Raw genomic sequence first — 19,657 nt, 5'->3', positions numbered from 1 at the left:
AGCGTACAATCACACCAGGAGTCCCATCGTGTAAATTGCTCAACGAGTGGGTGCTTTAAGTGCCCACCCATTGCAAAGCACGCCGTCATAATTATTCATCATCGTCAGTCACAGCGCCAACAAAGTGTTCAGCCGCGTAAGTGAGCGTATTACCATAAGAACGCGTAGTGGGTAGCTCGCTACTTCGTAAAATGACGGATTATGGCGTAGTGGGCACTGCGCAAATGTACTTGCTGTAGGCAGTCTATAGATGTTCTTAAAGCGGCCAGTATTACGCGCACCGACGTTCCTTTCCTCGCGACACGGCTGAGGTGTCCGTAACGAAGCGAAGCATGGCAAGCGGACGAGAAGGTGATTAGAATGGGTTACGCTATCGCGTTCCTCTCTTGAAGGCGAAGCTCAAGCGTCCTCCAAGCCTTTTGGTCCTTTCCAAGAATGGTCATTCCAAGCGACTATCGACGTGTTCTCGTAAGTGAAGCATGCTCTCTCAGCGACGCCGTGGTGCTAAAGCGGGGTCAATTTCAGTGGTCATCGCCGCGCATACAGAACATATTGTCACGCGCTATGGGCGCTGTAGGGGCAAGAACAGCGGAACGACAAGACGCGAATGATAGACACGGTCCAACGGCTAGCGCTCCTCGCCTTCGTCTTCTTCGCCACGGCATGCTGGCTCAAAACACCAGGTGGCAATATGCTAAAAATAAGAACAGTGCGAGAGACGGACACAAACCTGTCTCTCGGCATGAATCGCCAACATGCGCGAGCATACAACCTCCTGTGTTAGGAGTAGTACACAATTTTGATATCAGTTCTGGGAGTGCAGGGTTTTTCCACCCCACCAGATGGCCCTCAGTCGGTGCTGAAGGTGGCCTCTCGGGCTTTGCTGTGACCAGGACTTGTATGTCCGGAGCAGAGCTAGCCAGCAAGGTCTCCCACTTTTGCGAGCCTACAAGCTTCTGGAGTTGTTTGGCTGGAAGGTCTGTCGTGCAGTCCCGAAATGCGTGCTCCATTGTGGTACTCCGCGCAAATTATGTGCAATTGGGTTTCAATTCGTCTGGGTTGATGCGGTGCATTCTGATCGGATTTGGGAGAGTATTGGTATGGACTCGTCCCCATCTAAGCTCTTCAGCTTTCGTAAGGCTTTTGTGACGTGGTGGTAGCTTTTGTCTAGCTAGCTTAAAGTGTAGAAATAAGATTCAGTCTTCAAAGTCGTGAACGCGCAGGCAGGTGCGTATATGCATATATATCTATATATATTACAATGACCTTTTCGTTAACCAATGTACTTTACCTCCTCATCTTTCCAGGTCCCGACTTCTGGGGCCTGTTGAACCCGGACTGGAACCTGTGCAGCAAGGGTCGGCGTCAAAGCCCGGTCGACCTGAACCCGAACACGCTCCTCTTCGACCCTCACCTAAAGCCCCTGCACGTAGACAAAAGCAGAGTGAGTGACGCAGTATTAGATATAGGCTTTTTTTTTCTCCTAACTAAACGCTATCATCTCGAGCTGCAACACGAGGATTATTGCACTCTCCCGACACAATGTTAAATATTTCGTAAGAAATTTGCACATAAGAAACTCGTTACACAAAATAATATCCGTGTTAAGTGCACTTACGGGGAGTACGCTTCGGAACTCTGGGTGGACACTTTAGGGTACGCGGTGCTAAACGGGATAACAGAGCACACTTGTAGCAAAGAAGAAATGGCGACAGACTGTAAGTACGTTTTTCGAAGATGTAGATGAAAGAAAAATAGAAAAGCGATCGTATGATGTTGAATTGTAATTAAACATAACACTAAGTATTTTTTTTTCTAACCTAAAAACGCAGCTGTATTTTATAAAAGCGTTGCAAGTCAATATCAGCCGAGACGCACGTTGTCGAGACATAACAAAGTGCGTTCACGGAACGCACTCCCACCGGACTATACTCGTCTGCAAGTGACACTCCACTTGCGACGTTTAAATTTGGTAAAGCGCACTTTAACCGAAGTGTACTCGCCGCAAGTACGCTTAACTTGCCCGCCCGACACGGGTGTAAATCTCGTGCAGTTAGCAGTTACATAAGCGGACATTCTCAACCCACGTCTACTAACTTTTCAATTGTGCACTGTTAGGTTTGGCATGAGGAGCTTACCTAATACGGTTACCACGGCACCCACTTCACATGCTCCAAAAAGATACTTCCGCCTCACAAAAAGCCTATACGTATTCTACGCGCCTTCCCTTTTTCCTCCGTTCCTTGCGTGAAAAACAACTTCATCGAAAATTGTGATCGGGTTCTTTTCTCCTGAGACCAACAACGAAATCGCAAGTGCGGTCAGGTTCTTCCTTCTTATAAAGCGCGCATGCGATGTTGCTTGTCTCCGCGAGAAGCAGTCCGAGTCAACAAAAGAGAGAATACGATTCGTGCGTTTTGTTCAGCCTCTTGAACAAGCGCTCGACTTTCTTTTCTACAACGTGAATCTTTTTTCTTTCTTTTTCTTCGTTCTCCTAACGCGTCTCGTGGCCAGCCGAGTTGGGAGACGTTTCATTCGGGCCAACTCAAGTGAGCGATCGCAATTTTGCGTGTCCTGCCGGGCAGGTTGATCACGTTCGCAGACGCCGCCATACATTAAGGCACTATGGCGAGCCCCCTGTCGACCTAAAATAGAGGAATGAAAATTTACGCGCTCTTTTGTTCTATCTGGACATACTTCGCCGTATATCTCGACGTAGGTTTTTGCCTTTTTCTACAGAGGCTCTCACTCATTCCCGGACAGCTCGCGAAACTTCGAAAAACCTCGCGAGATATATTATTTGTATGTGCGATCGGGTGCCAGTGAGCGAGGGCGCATTGGCGATCGGTCGGCTCCGAGCCCAGACCACGAAAATGAGAGAACTCAACGGCAAATACACAAACCGGCGATAAGAGACGAGGCCGATAGTATAGAACAACGCAGCACGGGAAAAACTTGAAGCCGGACCACGAGCGCCAGGTTTAGCCGACCGCGCTTGCGTGGTGCGTGATCGCAGAGTGTTGCGGCTGCGAGGTTCGAAACCGTCTCACATCACGACATTTGTAGATTTTCGCGCTAATGCTCGATACTCCTTGTCATGCTCGCGGGCGTCGACCTCGCTGTTTTTTTTCTTGTTATTATGAGTTCAGCGATTTGACATTTTTTCGGTTTTCTTTCGGTCCTCACTTTCCTTTTTAATGTTATACGTTGACGCGTAACATACAGGTATGTTACTCGCGTGACACGTATACAACGCTTGAATCTCTTCCACATCACGTCGCTTCGTTTTGCTTCGCTTGGGCGTATAGGGGTTCACCGTCGCGTGGATGAACGGACGAGTGATCGAAGCTGCAGTCGAAACCGGAGTCGTATTCGTGGGTGCGGAGAACTTGCGCCCGTTCTTTACTTTTTAGACCAGGTGTCTGACATTGTGCAGTGCAAACACTTCTTGCCACTAACTGTTGCGAATAATCAAATACAGCATTATTGCCGTGTTACTATGTGATAACAATGAACCCGCACAGCAACACTAGTTGGCTGCATCAACTAGAACTCTCATGCGTAAAACGACACCGATAGATACTCACGTCGTTATCGACCTCCTTATCGGTCTGTTCAGTGTGCATGCATACGGAGCAGCAAAGAGTGTAAGCAAATGAGGGGTAAAAGAAAAGCAAGTGTGTCCTCGCGCTGACGTGCATACGGATGCGTCCAAGCGCTGCTGCAAAGACTGCCACTTGCACGCGCCATTGAAAGCAGCACGGCACAGCAGCGTCCGCTCCGAGCGCCTGCGCACGCACAAGTCGCCTATTAGGGGATACTCAGCGCGCACGCAACGCTCGATCGGGGTCGCCGTATTATTCGGTCATGGAACCGTAGCCACATCCGCGCTTCCGATCCAAAACAAGCGTCCGTTACCCAATGCTAGAGAGATGCTGATGACACGAAAAGAGTTGAGAGGGACACAGTCGCCCTCTCTCTCCTCCGCCGCCGCCACCACGCGACAGCGCATTCAGATATGGTGGGAGCAGTTGCCCCGAAGACGGACGGAGGTGACAGAGGGTGCTTCGCTGACAGCAATCCTTCGCGTTCTCTACGATTTTCAAACAGCCCCCTTACCTCGCGACTCATCTCTCGACTTCCACTGTTCCACTCCCCTCCGCCCCCTTACGGCGGCTTTATCCCCTTCCATGGCTGACGTCGACGTTACACGCGACGTTATATGTAACCAAAGGGAAGACAGTGCGCAAAAAGATGAAGGTGGGGAATAGAAGGGAGGGGGCACGGTTGCGGTGTCTCTCTCCACACAGCAGTTTCGCTTCCCGATGCTTCCTCATTCATAATGCATGTTCCCCGATCGCTCGTTCAAGATGCATTACGCCACTGAGTTCGCGAACAAAGGCCCCCTCCCCCCCTTTTTTTTTTCGCCCGCTATCGCCAGCGTGATATGCGCGCCGCGCGAGAGAGCTGGAACACTAGGGTTGCCTTTCAGCAACAGCAAAGCTCAGGACGAGAAAACGAGGCGAAATAAAAAAGAAAGAAAGTAACGGCTCAAGGAAAGGGAACGCCAGAAAGCAACCTGCCCCATCTTACAGCCGCGCCCTACGCCCCCGTCCGTCCCCGTTACCTTTTTCCATCTTATCCTGCACCCTTTGTGTAGCGTTCCGAAACGCTTCCATCCGCTCTGCTATCTTTTGAGAAGAAAGCAGTTTTTCCTCTCGCCATTCTCTCACCCCCCCCCCCCCCGCCACTTCTGCCGTTACCCCCACTCATCTATGTAGCAATGCGTGCCTGCCGAGGTGCGTTTGTACTCCCGTAGCTCGTTGCAGCAATATGCGCGGACACCTGAATAGATTCACTCTTCGGTGCTCGGAACTGGGGGCGCCACGATACACAGCTAGCGAATCACAAGGAGCAACCACTTAGTTTGCGTTTGAATGCACAGGGGCTGATAGGCTCGAACCGATTTGAATTAATTAACCCCTTTCTTATTCAAACGGATAATGACTGAGGTAAAATATTCGCGCTCCTTTCAGTAAAAAAAAGCGAAGTTCAATTACCTTCTTCTCTCCGTATTCATGAGGTCGCACTTCGCTTGCTCATTCCTGAAAAGTCGACGTGATCTCGAGCTTCTGTACGAGCTGCGTTGTGCTGGCGCCTTTTATTATTTAAGTTGCGGCTGACGCATGGAGAAAATAAAGGAACGTCTGCTGGTATTTCTTCCATCGCTGCCTCTCGCACTTAATTTATCGGCTGTTTGACTAATGGTGCTTCTTTTTTTCTTCTTCTTCTTAGATCCTAATACGGCAGGATGCAACGGGTATATAATCTCTTATTCTTTGTTGTTGAGGGACACGGCGTCATCTGGACAGGACAGATAACTTTCATAAAGCGTTCGACTCGAGAAGAAGGAAGAAGAAAATGAGCGATTGAGTTAATCACGCGCGTTTCCCTTGTCAAGTTAGCTTGGAAACACAAGAACAAAAAATAATTATGAGCGAGCTGATTATTACCATAAATGTTTCTTTTTTATATACGCTATAATATATCGCACTCTCTTGCTACTCACTGCCTTAATTGGCAGGTAATTCTTCATTACCTTCAAACTAACGCAGGGCCTCCTTGCTCACTTTATGTGTGTTTGCGAAGCTGAATGGCAGGCAAATAAAGTTTCCACGCCATGAATATTACATTTTCTCAGCGCGCTTATACTGTTCTAAGCGTGACCCTGCTACAGTGCAAGCGGGAAACGCTAACACACGGATATGAACGACATAAAATGAAAAAAAAAAGCATGCACCGCTAAGATAAGGCGACGTCAGATGATTACAAGTATGACCACGACAAGACCTTTGTGTGGAACGTACCGTACTTACATTATTGTAGGTCGACTAATTTTATTTGAACTTGAAATCCGAAGTTGATGGGTCGACTTACAATCGAAAGCGGAACCAAAACAAACGACAAATCAGGCGCTTGTGGGATGGTTGTGACATTATATTTACGTTCCGCCTTTGCTTGTAACATATACCGTATTTTCACTTGTATAACCCGCACCCTCAGCAAGTGTTCGCGAAAAAAATTTCAAAATACGATTCCCGCGTATTGCCGTGAAGTTGGCTTTTCTGCATAGCTTTGAAGCACTGCCGTAAGGGCACTTTTGGACACCAGAATTCGAGTTTGTTTTCTTCAGTGACATCGTAGATAAATTTGCTTGGTGAAATGCGTTCGAGCTTTTATTTTGCCGTATGATTTTAGGCGGGTCGACCTACATTCGAGTTGGCTTACAACATTGTAAATACGGTAAATTCTTCGTGTTCATCACAACGCACGAAGTTTTTCGAAGCGAATAAATCTACGCAGAAGCTCCCAAGATATTTAGGCATTTCTACAGAACCGATCCTGCGGAATCATACATAGTATATGGGTATGTCAAGAGTATACGATGGGAACGCTTCCGTCTACTACTGAAAGCCGGCCTTCGCTACAGTGACACGACCAGCTAAGAGTGGTGGATACATGACAACAGCTTCCACACCACACTGCTTCACTCCATACACAACACCGCTTTTACAGCACACATCTAATACGCATATACAAAGAACAAAGCATTATGCCTTAAGGGCAAGTCTACATCGCAATAAAACAAAAAAAATAAGGCAGCTTCGCTCTATTGGTGTAAAGCCTGAAGGTAAGCGGAGCTGGACGGCCTTCATTGTTTCTCTATATTTTCCTCTTTCTTTATTTCGCTCTTTCATTCTCTTTCTCTTGACTTTTCTCCCTTTTGTGTCTCTGTCTCTATTTTTTCCCTCTATCTATTAGGGCGAAGCTCCTTATAGCATGACCAGGTCGGTCGTCGCTCCATCCGGCGTTCCCCCGCCGTCGCGTATCCCGTATCATTCAATAGGTGGCGCTGTCCCATAGAGATGCGTGCAAACTGCAGTTGGGTGACGATATACTAGATGGCGCTGTCCTATAGAGATATGTGCAAAGAACACCGGCCGAACACCGACCGACCTGGGAACTAAGGAAACGATGGAACATGTACTGATTCAATATGGCGATATACACCCAGGTATACGTGTGGGCACGAGTCTACATGAAGCCTTGGGTTTTAGGGGCAACAATGAAAAGCTGAACACGTCCGCGATAGAAATAAGTAACAGACGGTTAGAGTATTGGTGGCAGAAAAGTAGAGGTAAAGAACAAAAATAAATAATGGGGCAAAAATAAGGTCATTCTGCCTTAAGAGGCAGAGAGATTTTTGGGTAAAATAACCATATAACCATATATTTTTTGGTATAATAACATAGATTTAATCAATGTAGATAAGGTATTAGGCCAACATGAAACAAGGAAGCTTTTTTTTTTTCCTTTTTTTTTTCTTCGAGCCTGGTGGCAGACATGTCACCGCCCCGTTTTAAAGGGGACGCTCACAGCATCCATCCATTCATGTGCAATATGTGTGCAAAAAAAAAGAAAAAAAAGAGAAAAAGAAAAAGTAATCAAAGCGGCGTATCGCTTTGATTACTGCTGGGCGCAACCACTGAACATTTCACGGTGTAACCATGATTGCTTCAGGAGCTTCGCCCAAGCTCTTCATCATTCACCCGTGGATATGCTGTGAATTTTTTCTTTCTCTCTCTCCCCTTTCTCACTCTCTCATTTCTCGCTATTTTCTTCTCTTTCTCTACTTCTTACTTTGTCCTTCCATCTTTTTTTCGCTTTCTTTGCTTCCTTTGTATATACTTCTCTCTTTCGTTCACTCTCCCTCTGTCTTGTTCTCTCGCCCATCAGAGTTACTGCATCCCACGCCGGACAAGTCGGCGCAGCGGGAGAGCACGTGCCGGGCGCACGCGTTCGGGGAGCGAAGGAGAGGGTGAAGAGAGCGCTTGTCGTTCTTGATGGTCAGAATTTTTCGCCGCATATCCACGGAGTTTTGCCGAGCTTACACTGCTCCGCTGTTCAAACTGTACACGGTATCACCTTTCTTTTTCTACGCTTTACAGCGGAACAATCCAACCAATGTGGTGGGAAAAGGTCGGAGCGATTGCTCCGCAGGAAATTGAAGGAACATTTTAGCAGTTCTCTCTATCCTGAGCTTAATGCTCAGCTTCTCGCTCTGTCTAGACGGACAGCAGCGTTGCTCCCGCGGCTTCACGCCATCGGCGCGGCCCGTTGACGTGAAGTTCGCCTTTATCCTAATCTCGGTATACCAGTAATGCATCTCCTCTTCTGCCAGAAGAAGAAAATGTCGGTGCATGAAAACGCGGAGCCCCAAGAGGGGAACTCTTCTTAGACGAGAACGTCAGCTGCGGGGCTCAACCTCCAAGAATCTAATCTTTTAAAAGGAAAGTTTTGGTGGTGCTCTAAAGAACGCACTCGTTGGAGAAGGCTTCAGAAATATGTCAACAGCCGTGAGAAGGCTTCCGAAGCAAAAGCACGCACTCGAATAGATGAAAAATAAAGTGTTACCTTTTTTTTAAAGATGTAACATACTTGAGGCCTTCCGCACATGCCGCGTGCCATTGTTTTCCACTAGCTATCTTTCACTCCTACGTCTTCCTCAAACCAAGATGCGAAAGAAGACACCTTTTTTTTATTCTCCGAGTGCGCTTTGAAACAGTTGTTTCGCTATCACCACGAAAGTGAGGCCATATCAGCGAAGCCCTCGACTGACTTCTCGATGTCTTTTATTTTTTTTCTCCTGCGGATTAAAGCTCGAGCTTGAAGCTTACAGCCACCTTTTGCGAGGGCGAAGCGAAAACGTTTGTTTCCCCTCGAGTTTTATGGTTGGCGGAAACAAGGGAATGTCCTTCGAGGTTCAGCCGAGCGTGAGGTCTGTAAAAGGAGGGTCACGTGGAGAAGCGCGAACGTGTGTATAGACCCGAACAACAAACAGCGAGGTCGTCAGAAGCGTTTGAGCAGCGAGATGTGTGAGGTCCACTTACATACCGTCGTTCCCGGGAGCGGAGGTGAGACTCCCAGGTCATTCCATTCGGTGCGCAGTGCCATAGGCAAGATTAGTAGAGAAGTCTTCCAGGAAAGTAGAGGACGGCAGATGAAAGAGAGCGTAGCAGGTTGCACTTTCAATACACTCGTCGCTTGCGGTCTGTTTTAGAGCGCAGCTCTTAGGCGCCTGTTTCTACATTGAGCGGCGTCGCCGTTGGCATTGCAGGCGTCAGCGTAACCAACAGATCGAACGAGGACGAAAGAGAGCGAACGCGGAGTCTGTCAATATCACGAGCCACTGAACCTCGCTTTCATCCTCCATCACGCGCGCTAGCCCAACGCCACCTAGAAAAAAATTGGCCGCGTATCTGCGTGCTTCGCTGCAAATGTCGTGTAAAGACGATAGAAGAGGTGCTGTGTGAGATATGGACGCCATCTGGCAATACGTCGGGAAACATGAGTGCTGTGTTGCGTGCTGGTAGTCCCGGCGCAGCAGCAGGTGAAGACCTTTGCAGAGAAACGTCCGCACTCAACGAGTACTCTCCACACACTCTTTTATTTACACGTCGCCTGGGTAAAACAGGAACGCCAGAGCGGCGCCCACAACCGGCAGCCTGAAGGCCGCCCACAACGCTGCTTTTTCATTTTTTTAATATTTTTTTTTCACCTTCTTGGCCTTCTCAAAACTAAAGTTTTTCAACACCAACCCATGGCATTCGTGCAGTGCAATACAGAACCGAAACCGAAACACATCAATGAGCTCGTGCGAAGGGCACGGAGGAAGGCAAATTTCAGCGCAGTCGCATTTTCAGCTTTGTTGAAACAGCGCTCACTAGACGACGACGAAGTGAAAGAAGGCACAGGACAGGCAGCGCCTGTCCTGTGCCTTCTTTTACTTCGTCGTCGTCTAGTGAGCGCTGTTTCAACAAAGATGAACGCATACCAACTCGCTAAAGCTTCCATTCTTATGCATTTTCAGCGCAGCTTAAGAAACTAGGGTCCTTAAAATTACGTATGTATGCATTTTCTATTAAAGGAACACGCCACCTAATACTTACCTAGTGATGTTGCACCTCAGATATGCATGATATTTACTTTTTGATCGACAACGTTCACAAGTATGAACAGCCGTACCAGTTCAAGACGGCTGGCCCTTGGGCAAGTGGTTCAACTTTGGCCGAGTGGCTGAATCGAGGGACGTGCCGACAAACAGAAAGACAGACAGACAGAAAGACAGACCAAAATTTCTGCGTTTAAGTTCCCCAAGAAAGACTATCGTCTTTAAAAATTGGCTGGCCCCTCGGTCGGAGCTCGTGCGTATATGCAGGGCTGGCACGTGCACTGCGGCTGGCTTCGCTTGTCCTAACGGGGCTGTCGGCGTTTCGCTTGGTTCGTGACGCCTGCAATGCCAGAGTGGTGTGCGTAGCACTCGACTCCTGGCAGTTTCTGTGGCAACATGTAACGACTGCGGATAGCCAAAACTTCAAACACAGTTGGCGTTGCCCCAACACGAAGCTGCGATCAGAATGCGCATTAGGGTGTATCGTAATCGTCGCTGAATTTTTTATTGGAGACTATAGATAGATAGAACGTGGCTAGTTTATTCTCTCAACGTGACGTTGTTGAAAGCAAGCACGCAAGTAAGGCATTTATTCGTAACCTCGCGCAGACTCTCATCGAACACATGCATTGCACCTGAAGTTTTCTTTGCGATAGGATGAAAAAGCGGGACCCAGGACCACGTGATGAAAACGGCGATGCCCTGTTCGTTCAGTTATCTGTCTAGTTCGTTTCCTGCATACCACTGTCCTCGATGTTTATGCAGAGTGCAGATGCACTTAAGCCTCGCTTTTGGAACACTTGTCTTTTGCCTATGTATTTGGCGATGATTGTTGTAGTACTATATCAAACACTGATGCGTGCGTGCACATGAGACAGCCTGTAACTTTGGAAATATTGAGCTCCTGCAAACGCAGTTGGCATGCGGTCTTTCTATGGCGTGCTCTTTGTAGTTGCCGTTGATTTCCTTATGTTGTAGCATGTGCCCGTGCGGCTACGTTTATACTCACATGCCAGCCAACTGTCGTCACCTCACTAGCCAGTTTCGCAGCCTGTTAATGCGCACAAGTGAATGGCACTGCGCACTCTAGTTCACAGTTTACGCACTCTACGATCTTGGTCACTCTACGCACTCACTACACCACTACGCGGTCTAGGTCGGGTCGTCATCCTTCGTCTCTGTTACAGCGCACACTTGCATGAGGCGTGCAGTAAGGCGACTGGTCGTGGCGTTTTATATAGTGCCATACATTACTGTGCTTTCTCTCGTGAAGTTGTATAAATATTTGTAAAGGTCTTCCGTCCCAAAACCACGATATGATTATGAGGGACGCCGTAGCGGAGGGCTCCGGAAATTTCGTCCACCTGGGGTTCATTAACGTGCACCTAAATCTAAGCACACGGGCCTCCAGCATTTTCGTCTCCATAGAAAATGCGGCGGCCGCGGCCGCGATTCGATCCCGCGACCTTCGGGTCAGGAGTCGGCGAAGTCGAAGAGTAGTTTGTATAGCACGATTCATCAAACGCGTCGGTGTTGCTTTAAATACTTTTCTTTTACTATATCTTCATTCCCTGTCAGCGAATTTTATGCCGACTGCAGGACGAAGGCCCCCACCAATGATTTCCAATGTACCATATCCTGTGCTAGCTGATTCCATTTTATGCACGCGAACTTCTTAGTTTGGTCACCCCACCTAACTCGCCGCCATCCTAGTCTGCGTGTCGTATTCCTTGGTTCTCACCAAGGGATACCATTCAGTTAGAGCAACCATTCAGTTGCTCTAACTGACCACCAGTTGTCGATCCTATGCATTACGTGGCCAGGCCAGGTTCCACTATTGGCATATATTCTACACATACATAAATAATCTATGCACTGCTTTGTATAGTGCACAACTAATATTACATTAGCGTTATTTATACGCATGATCAAATCTGCCTAACTTGTGCCCACATAGAGAGCTCTTGCAACGTTCATACTGCCGTACTTATCAGTATACGTATATGATATGTCGCCATTTTCCTCGTTAAACGTAACGTGTATGCATACGTAGATATGGTACGGAATAACGATGTGAAGATGAAAAATTTTTGCTTGAATACAGGCATATATCCACGCACTCGTTTACTCGAGTTTACCAATTCGGCTGCTGCAAATGGGTCAACGAGCGTCATGCGTGCACTAGCGAGTATTCTTAGAACGTAAGCTGCTTGCTGCCGTATTTCCTACTGTTGAATGTGCCCTACCACATCAACCAGCTTGTTTACAGCGGTGGGGACCTCACGTCTATACGGGAGGCGCAATCGTTAAATGATAGACTCAGCTCTCACGACGTCATCCAGTCAGTCTTTGAAGTAAAGCGCTAGTGAAGGATAAGGAGTTATATGTGTTATTATATGAAACGAAAGAGGAGTCAGCCTGAGCACATATACAAAAGTTGGCCCGCTGCTCCGCACAGACGACCATAAAAGGAAACAAACACATCCAGTAGTTGTTTTTCTAGTGCGGTAGTTCTCAGAGCTGCCGTACAGTCTTGCGGGAGGAGGATACTCAATTTAAACATCGCGCTAACGCATATGCCAAACTCACACTGTTAAAGGGGTCATGAAGCACCCCTTGGGCTTGTTGAAAAAACAAATACTGTGGAAAGCTGACACGGCTATGAACTGCTCTGCCAAATATTACAGTCGTGCGCGCCGCGTAAAGGCCACAAGCGGAGCGCGAAGTTGCCGTTTTCCCAGGCACCCTCTTTTCAAACAGAGGCCGGTTCTCACTCTCGTCGGTGGGCGGGGCGTCTGCACGTTGACGTCGCGGATCTGCCAGTTTACGTCGCAAGAGACATAGCATGCTTATTGGCCGATAGCCGACGTAAATCGAGAGCGGCGTTCGGATCAGATGCGCTTCTTGCCACGGGGTGCCGCCACTTGCCGGCGCCGTACTCCTCAGTACATGGTAGCCGCACTCGCGCACGCGAATCACAGCGGGAGAGCGATCGCGTTTCATGACGCGCGCTGACGTAACTTCTTTCTCCCGTGCCATCCCTCCCTATGTAGCTTCCAGTGCGTTCGTCGGCACGAGAAAAGAGAGAAAGCGCTGAGAGCGTGCGCCAAACCCCCGTAACTCCGCTCATTCTTGACGGATTCGAGAAATTTTTTGCGGCAATCGATTCGGGAGGCAGTAAACTTCGATACTGAGGTCATTAGATCATTACTTGGAAAAGTGGTTCATGACCCCTTTAACGCAATGTCTATACCTGAGCGGCGAAGCACAGTTTGAAGCACTGACGAAATTATTCTCGTTTGAAAACCCTTAACGTTGACACAAAGTTTACTCTTCGCAGTCCCTACGGACACAATCAAGAGAATGCTAGTCAAGCGTTCTTCTTCATTTATAGATGTGATATCTTACTGCTGCAACTTTTTACACCGCGATAGTTATCCGACCGGTGACCTCTCAGATTCCCCGCTGTGAATATGTATTCGTGCACGCACGAACGAATGCTCATCGTATTCTCATCTCAAGATTTGAGTTTTGCATCCCTGCTCATTACTCCGAAAATGCCGCACCATCAGAAAGGATAATAAGGAAGGGAATCCGCTTTTGCCAGTACTGAGCTTATATACGCACCGCAGCTTGATTGCGCAGCGAAACCTGGAAGCTGCTTAGAGAAGCGGAGTCCGGACGCTTAAGCGCGGACTCCGCTTATATTTCGTCTCTTGTCGACGGCGAACCCTTTTACATCACAATGCCACCCTAATGGGCAGCAGCTTGCCCACCGCTGCCCTCCACCCTTTCTCAGACTGACTCCCTCTCTCTTTCCTATTTTTCCCGTGCGATCGTCCACTGCTGTCGTGCATATTTTGTGCGCCCCCTGGAGGAAGGGATTTGGCGAGGAGCGCACCCGTGACTTGAACCGGCACCGTTGGGGATAGCCCCTCGGTCCAATCTGTCTAAGTGCAGCAGCGGAACCCTACGGCGCAGAGAGAATGCGGGACCACTGAATCCAGTGGGACGTAGAGTTTATACGGACAACGAGGTTGCTGTCCCGGATCGCACGGCTAAATCGCTTCGCTTCAACCTGTCCTTTTATTCTCTCCGCATGGTCGTAACGGGGTCACGTGCTTTTCGATCTTCCTTGCTTTCCCTGCTCGTTTGGGTTTCTTTCCTTTTCAGTTTATTAAAAAAAGTATTCCCGCGCTTGCGTATATTCGCGAAAAAAAGAACTAGTAATAACTTGTTTCCCAGGATCTTCGTGTGCTGGCTTGATTGCTTTGCTAAGCACAAACATAGGCGTGTTGCTTTTTCTTCCACTTTCTGCGCGGTTTATAGAGAACCACGAGTAGCAACATAGGAAACAAAGAAATCTCCGAGTGTACGCGTCCACTGTTATCTGCAGGGCGATCATCTTCGAAAGCGAAACTCAGAAGACTTGGGTTACACCGCCAAGCACCGCTTAGCCGATTCTAAAAAGACTTCTTGTTGGGCAAGTTAGTGCTCAGATTTGTTACGTATGCTTGACTGTGGCGCAGTATAGTTCCGTGCACGTCCTACATTGGCTGCTTGCGCATGCGCGGAAGGCGTCTTTCTTTCTGTACGTCTCTGGAAATGTCATTAAACAGTTGGCTGTTTGGCGCTTCACTTTCGTCTCCTTTCTATACCCCTTTTCAGGGAATGTATTTAGCGCCTCAGTCAAGCACACCTAACCAAGCTTGGGCGATCCATCGGATGAGTGCCGACTCCGGTAATGCAGCATGTCTCCGAGTCATACGCTTAACATTATTAGGTCGTGTGAGCTTGGGAGCGCGTCGTATGAGGCTGGGTCAGGTCAGGTAAAGGAGTGAGTGCCATGCAATCAATTTTATGTCATCCAGAGTTTACGAAGCTCCTTGACAAACACTTCGATTGCTACTAACTTCAGTAAATACAGTCTCGAAGTGCAAATGACGCTCTGCCGGCGTTATATGAGGCAGATAGCGATTCGTGGTTGCCGGTCCCTGCTTTGTGGACATTAGCGTTTCTTTTTTCTTTTTTTGCAATCACCGCATCACTTAGTCATCCCGTATGCCTTATACAGTATAGCACATGCGATGGCTAGAACTACAAATGCTTTCTTTAAAAAGTATTGTAACTACATCGCAAACCCACGAAACGAAACAAACTTCGTAGGAAACAAAGAGCCAAGAGAAACTAAGACGCCTTGGCACCGGACGTGCAACAGCACAAACTATACGAAAGGCAAGCGAGCCCTCCGTTTCGAGCACTCGAATTCCCGCATTTACACGTTTAACGTGCGCTATGCCCTGTCGTTTCATAAAGCATGGTCAGAATGTGCCACCCTAAGTTCACCGAGCAGCGCCGAGAAAAAATTTCCGCAGTTGTACGGCGTTGTGTAGCAGTAACGACGTCGCTTCTAACCTTGCGCGTTGATTTCTGTTCGTTACGTGATGATGTGTACGTAGTAAACAGGGCGAAAAAAAGGTCTCTTCACTACAGAAAGAACTTATTCGGCCATAGCACTAGACAGATATAGGAGCTATACGCTGCTACTTTCGCGCATTCGTATCGAGAGTCAAGAGCCCGCGCAGAACAGGGATATGGGCGACGTTTCTAGCGCAGCGAACAGGGAGCATGAGTGTCAGAGATGAGAGGGGTGGCAAGTAATCGCGGCGGAACGATAGAAGGGAATCGAAGGATCCCCCGAAATTGCTTTATGATGCTGGCTCCCAAGAGGTAAACGCTATCGGGAGATGCCATCACCTCGCTCGGTCTCTCTTTCGGTTTCGCTCTTGCGGCATGGCCGTGACTGCCGGCGTATAAACGAAGGTGTTGCAAGGCCACTCCGTACGAGTAGCAACAAAGCGGGCGTAGCCCATCAGCAACTACAGGCAGCATGGGACACGGCGCGAGGACTCGAGGTTATAGCTGGGAGTGGGAGGGGATTCACGGGAGCGAAAGAAAGTATGCAAACCACAGCGTAGCGAGACGCGAAAGAAAGGCAGGGTGTAGGCTTTACGCGGAAACATAAACACTACGCAACGCTGAAGACAAAATAAACACGCAAAAAAAGGGAGCGATAAAGCGAAAAGATAGGAAGGAAGCCATCAGAGGTATGCAGAGCTCAAGCGATGCTGAGCTCGGACAGCCAAGCGTATATCTATCTATAGGCACCGTGCGTGTAAGTACGGGAACGGAATCTTCGCCCAACCAGTTCACCTCCCTTCTTTTCGGTCTTTTTCTTCGGGTGAAGATGCTGATTGGTGCGGTGCCGATCGCGATAGTTCCGCTTTCTTCTGCAGGCCGTCCTCGGCTTTCGCGTCGTCGTCAACACATCGTCTCTTTTCTCACCTTCGTTGTTGCCATTTTGTTTATTTTTTTCTCGCGCGTATGTGGGTGCGTGTCGTGGTCTGGCAGTGTTGACCAGCCGACGACAGGAGACCCGAAGCATCGGAGAAAGAGTTTTCTCTCGGACCGGCGGGCTTTAGCTCGCGCATCCCTGAGCGGCCGCGTCTGCCGCGATGATCGCGAAGTGGTGAAGTTGGAAATGATTGCCGGCCGATTTGCCGCAGAGGGCTCCTGCAACTGCTGCCGGTGCTGCCGGTTGCGGCTGGTCCGTGAATCGGGAGGGAGGCGCGTTTGCCGGCCGCTGGCGGCGGCGGCTTTCTTTCGATCGGACGCTTCCGAGGGCCGGTGCGGTCGGCTCCGAGGTGTTTCCGGAGGGAATCTTCTTCCTCCCTCCCCGCCTTTAAATCCGCCAGGTCATCAAGAGCCTCTCCGTCCCAAGTGCCCTGATCGAGTTTTGATGGCGCCTTTGTTGCTTTGCCCGGGCGCCCGCTGTGTAGAGTATAGACGGCCTTGCCCGCTCCAGCGGTTAGAGTCCGGCATTGCGGCGGGGATTGTCAGTGATGCGCGTTGTTTTCCCGAGACTGCCTGGGGCGAGTGAGTCGGGGTCGGTTTAACGCAGCGCCAACCGCGGCCGAAAGGAAGACCGCGAACGTAGACCACTCGTTCCGTTAACGCATAGACGCCGGTTGACCTTACATGACCTAGGTGATGCTTTTGCGTATGTGGGTATAGTGATGGCAGTGACCTCATGTGTTTAAGCTAAGGGCAGTCTTTCTTTTTTTACAGCAAAAGTTGTCTATGTATACCCTGCGCCGTCGTCGCCGTCGCAGTATTATCAGTAGTAGTAGTAGTAGTAGTAGTAGTAGTAGTAGTAGTAGTAGTAGTAGTAGTAGTAGTAGTAGTAGTAGTAGTAGTAGTAGTAGTAGTAGTAGTAGTAGTTGGAGTCACGCAGGTCACGTGACCAGAGGAGGAGTGAACAGATAAATAAATAAATATATAAATAAATAAATAAATAAATAAATAAATAAATAAATAAATAAATAAATAAATAAATAAATAAAACGTAGTTATGATGAATATCCTCAAAATGATGATATTGGTGATGATGCTAAGTTATGGTGATGACGATGAGCCAAATAACAACTAATTTGTCTCGGTCTACCCTCACACACAATCGCGCGCTTACAGCTTCGCTGTCTACGGCCTTCACGGCGTGGAACTGGCGGATTTTTGTATTTTTTTTATTATTGTGAACTAGTTTTAGAAGTCAGCTATGGACACTGGCTTCCTCCTGTATACTGCGGAAAACTCATACATGCTGGTTTCTCTACCAGGGAGAGGACATTATGCTCCATTATTTCTTCTTTCGGCAGTGCTCTGCGGCTTTCTTCAAACATGAGTGTGATTTAGCACGACACTCCGCAGCTGTATTCAAAATATTAATTACTTGGTGGCAGGGGAAGGAAGCACCGTGAGCGTGCACGACGATTCACTTCGCCTATATTACCTGTTATAAGAACAACTGCGGGCATTATAATCCTTCGAAGGGTGAATGAGGCTGCTTAGACATTCATCATTAGCAATTAAGGCTGTAGTACGAGCCTTTAATTTCGTCATTAGAGAGGCTATAGCCCGGGTGAGCAGTACGTTTCGGCTCTTTAAGTAGGCCACTGGAAAGATAATTTTACGCACATTTACGAATGCGACATTAGTAAGCAAATTCGTTGTTCCGAAGAAGCGACGTTTCTTTCCCTACCTTTTGAGAACGCTGTTACGAAGGCTCACACGACCAGTGTCCACCGTAACCATTGTTAATACTACGGTAGTATTTATAAATTTCTCGGCGGAGTGGAGCAACCTTGCAGAATCAGACACCAGAGACTACTCTCTCTTAATCATGTCCTGGTTAAATGCTGGCTATATCAAGGAAACCAGACGAAAGATGTCCGGTTTCCTGGCTGTATCTAGCACTGTTAAGCGGGACCGCACTAAGAGCGTAGCGAAACTGTTGTACTACGTGCCGACAAAGCTCACCACTACACCACGGCGCACTGACTCCTCTGCACTCTGTCCAGTTTCTGCAAATACACGTTTTCTCATTCTTGGACGCTGTAACAGTAGTCACTTAGTGAGCCCTCTCATTGAACGTTTCATTAAAAAAATTTTCGTATTCACAACGCAACTAAAGCGTACTCGCGGAATGCGATATCTCTGCTAAGCTTACGTTTAAATGTATGGGTATATTTCAAAGCTCGTAGAAAAGTAAATAGAACTCTTTAGTCCGTGAAAGTATTCTTTCAAAAACTATTTTCATAAATATGACGGCGAGATGTTGATTATTAGAATATAAATAAAAAGGCGCGATTCCACTTTCAGTCAAGACCAGACCTGAAGTAACAGTAGTTATGCCAGGACGTTTCGGCTTCATAGTCGCCGTGATTGCACAATGTTGTGTAACAGCGCAAGAAACACCAACAAGGATTGACATACGTGAACTAGTACCAGCATCTATACTCAAGTTCTTGTCCGCATACCTTGCGCCGCTTGTTCGCTTCATGAAACAGTGACTATTTCAGTGGCTTAGAACAGCCGCTTACTAACACGTCTCATACTATCTTTCTCTTTGTATTTTCAAGTCACCTGCCACCTTTGCAGGAGTGTATGTCAGGCATCGTAGTTTTGAGCAGCCAAATATCTTTTAAGGAGCATACTGTTTATATCTCAGTGATCTGTGCGACACGCTCAAATTAGTGCGTCGTTGATGATCTCATTGACACACAATATTAAAACGTATCTTTAAAGCTTTTCTTGCATGTGACAGACAGTGCCACTCGCGATATTGAAGTGTTTCAAGATTTGATGAAAGAGACGTGGACCCCTTGCCGACACATGTACCTTAATTTTTTTTTTTTTGTGAGCACTGCCAACCACAATCTCAAGACATGCTTAATATGTCAACAACTCCGCGGCAACTGGAGCGTGACTACTGAAGAACAAACAAACATACTTACTCTACCTACATCAAGACAACGATACACACGAAAACAACTCTGCACTGAGAAAAAGATCACTGCAAATTTGTTAATATTCAGTTCACGTTGTCCATTCACACCGCGGGCCGTAAACAAAGCAAAACACGAAAAAAAGAGCGACTGACGCTGCGGTCAGGCTCGGCCGCGTTTCGGAATTTAATTACAGCCGCGCCAAAATCTCGAGCCGCCTTCAAGACGACGCGAAGGAGGGGGGGGGGGGGGGGGGGCAATCCCCAAAAGAACGCGCGACGGAGCGACCCCTCTTTTCTCC

The 19,657-nt window shown here is 48.1% G+C and overlaps 1 protein-coding gene across 1 annotated transcript in view; it reads left to right on the top strand.

Annotated features, from left to right (window-relative positions):
* LOC119383461 (putative carbonic anhydrase-like protein 2) overlaps window positions 1-19,657 on the top strand; it is a 167,844-nt gene that overhangs the window by 85,974 nt on the left and 62,213 nt on the right. The window contains exon 3 of the mRNA XM_037651587.2: window positions 1,308-1,444. Coding sequence (XP_037507515.1) covers window positions 1,308-1,444 — 137 coding nt within the window. The remainder of the gene's footprint in view (window positions 1-1,307; window positions 1,445-19,657) is intronic.

The sequence above is a fragment of the Rhipicephalus sanguineus genome, chromosome 2 (genome assembly GCF_013339695.2).
Source record: "Rhipicephalus sanguineus isolate Rsan-2018 chromosome 2, BIME_Rsan_1.4, whole genome shotgun sequence".
Lineage (NCBI taxonomy): Eukaryota > Metazoa > Arthropoda > Arachnida > Ixodida > Ixodidae > Rhipicephalus > Rhipicephalus sanguineus.
Note: the sequence above shows the minus strand (reverse complement) of the source record. Positions and strands in the feature narration are given on the sequence as shown.